Source organism: Petromyzon marinus, chromosome 70 (genome assembly GCF_048934315.1).
Source record: "Petromyzon marinus isolate PM22_M1 ecotype Great Lakes invasive population chromosome 70, UKy_Petmar_22M1.pri1.0, whole genome shotgun sequence".
NCBI classification, from domain to species: domain Eukaryota; kingdom Metazoa; phylum Chordata; class Hyperoartia; order Petromyzontiformes; family Petromyzontidae; genus Petromyzon; species Petromyzon marinus.
In genome coordinates, this window is record NC_133736.1 from 383 (window position 1) to 2,500 (window position 2,118).

Consider the following 2,118-nt stretch of genomic DNA (forward strand, 5'->3'; position numbering starts at 1 on the left):
CACTCACCCCCACACTCACTCCCCACACTCACCCCCCCCAACACTCACCCCCTAACACTCACCCCCCCACACTCACCCCCCCAACACTCACTCCCCAACACTCACCCCCCCACACTCACTCCCAACACTCACCCCCCCAACACTCACCCCCCCAACACTCACCCCCCAACACTCACCCCCCCACTCACCACCCCCCCACACTCACCCCCCCAACACTCACCCCCCCACACTCACCCCCCAACACTCACTCCCCACACTCACCCCCCCCAACGCTCACCCCCCAACGCTCACCCCCCCCACCACTCACCCCCCAACACTCACCCCCCATACTCACCCCCCAACACTCACCCCCCAACACTCACCCCCCCACACTCACCCCCCCCACACTCACCACCCCCCCACACCCCTCCTCACCCGTTGGTGAGTGCCAGCCGCAGGAAGCCCCGGCGTGTCCCCAGCGCCAGCTGGTGCCTGCCGGGCTGCGTGGCGAGGGCCTCGGCAGCGCCGCCCACCACCAGCGCCACCAGCTGACCGCCCTGGCGGTGCGACAGGCGGTGCGACAGGGACGCCCGCGTCGCCGGGCACACGCCTCGTGTGGTGGGGGGGTGGTGGGTGGACGGTGGGTGGACGGTGGGTGGGGAGAGACGTGGGAGATGGTGGGGAGAGACGTGGGAGATGGTGGGGAGAGACGTGGGAGACACGGGGAGACACGGTGAGATGGTGGGGAGATGGTGGGGAGACACGGTGAGATGGTGGGGAGATGGTGGGGAAAGACGTGGGAGACACGGGGAGATGGTGGGGAGAGACGTGGGAGACACGGGGAGATGGTGGGGAGACACGGGGAGATGGTGGGGAGAGACGTGGGAGATGGTGGGGAGATGGTGGGGAGAGACGTGGGAGATGGTGGGGAGAGAGGGGGAGATGGTGGGGAGATGGTGGGGAGATGGTGGGGAGAGACGTGGGGGAGACGGGGAGATGGTGGGGAGAGACGTGGGAGACACGGGGAGATGGTGGGGAGAGATGGAGAGATGGTGGGGAGAGACGGGGAGATGGTGGGGAGAGACGTGGAAGACACGGGGAGATGGTGGGGAGAGACGGGGAGGTGGTGGGGAGAGACGAGGAGATGGTGGGGAGACACGGTGAGATGGTGGGGAGAGACGGGGAGATGGTGGGGAGAGACAGGGAGATGGTGGGGAGAGACGTGGGAGACACGGGGAGATGGTGGGGAGAGAAGGGGAGATGGTGGGGAGATGGTGGGGAGAGACGTGGAAGAGACGGGGAGATGGTGGCGAGAGACGTGGGAGACACGGGGAGATGGTGGGGAGAGAAGGGGAGATGGTGGGGAGATGGTGGGGAGAGACGTGGGAGGCACGGGGAGATGGTGGGGAGAGATGGGGAGATGGTGGGGAGATGGTGGGGAGAGACGTGGGAGAGACGGGGAGATGGTGGGGAGAGACGTGGGAGACACGGTGAGATGGTGGGGAGATGGTGGGGAGAGACGTGGGAGATACGGGGATATGGTGGGGAGATGGTGGGGAGAGACGTGGGAGACACGGGGAGATGGTGGGGAGAGACGTGGGAGACACGGGGAGATGGTGGGGAGAGACGTGCGAGACACGGGGAGATGGTGGGGAGATGGTGGGGAGAGACGTGGGAGACACGGGGAGATGGTGGGGAGAGACGTGGGCGACACGGGGAGATGGTGGGGAGAGACGTGGGAGACACGGTGAGATGGTGGGGAGATGGTGGGGAGAGACGTGGGAGACACGGGGAGATGGTGGGGAGAGACGTGGGAGACACGGGGAGATGGTGGGGAGAGACGTGGGAGACACGGGGAGATGGTGGGGAGATGGTGGGGAGAGACGTGGGAGAGACGGGGAGATGGTGGGGAGAGACGTGGGAGACACGGGGAGATGGTGGGGAGATGGTGGGGAGAGACGTGGGAGATGGTGGGGAGATGGTGGGGAGAGACGTGGAGACACGGGGAGATGGTGGGGAGAGATGGGGAGATGGTGGGGAGAGATGGGGAGATGGTGGGGAGAGACGTGGGAGACACGGGGAGATGGTGGGGAGAGACGGGGAGATGGTGGGGAGAGATGGGGAGATGGTGGGGAGAGA

General features: G+C 66.2%; 1 protein-coding gene across 1 annotated transcript in view; it reads right to left on the bottom strand.

Annotated features, from left to right (window-relative positions):
• Nucleotides 1-414: 414 nt before the first annotated feature.
• The window catches only part of LOC142906771 (diacylglycerol O-acyltransferase 2-like), a gene marked incomplete at its 3' end in the record, with an annotated part of 60,995 nt that continues 59,291 nt past the window's right edge, over nt 415-2,118 (bottom strand). The window contains exon 7 of the mRNA XM_076055237.1: nt 415-589. Coding sequence (XP_075911352.1) covers nt 415-589 — 175 coding nt within the window. The remainder of the gene's footprint in view (nt 590-2,118) is intronic.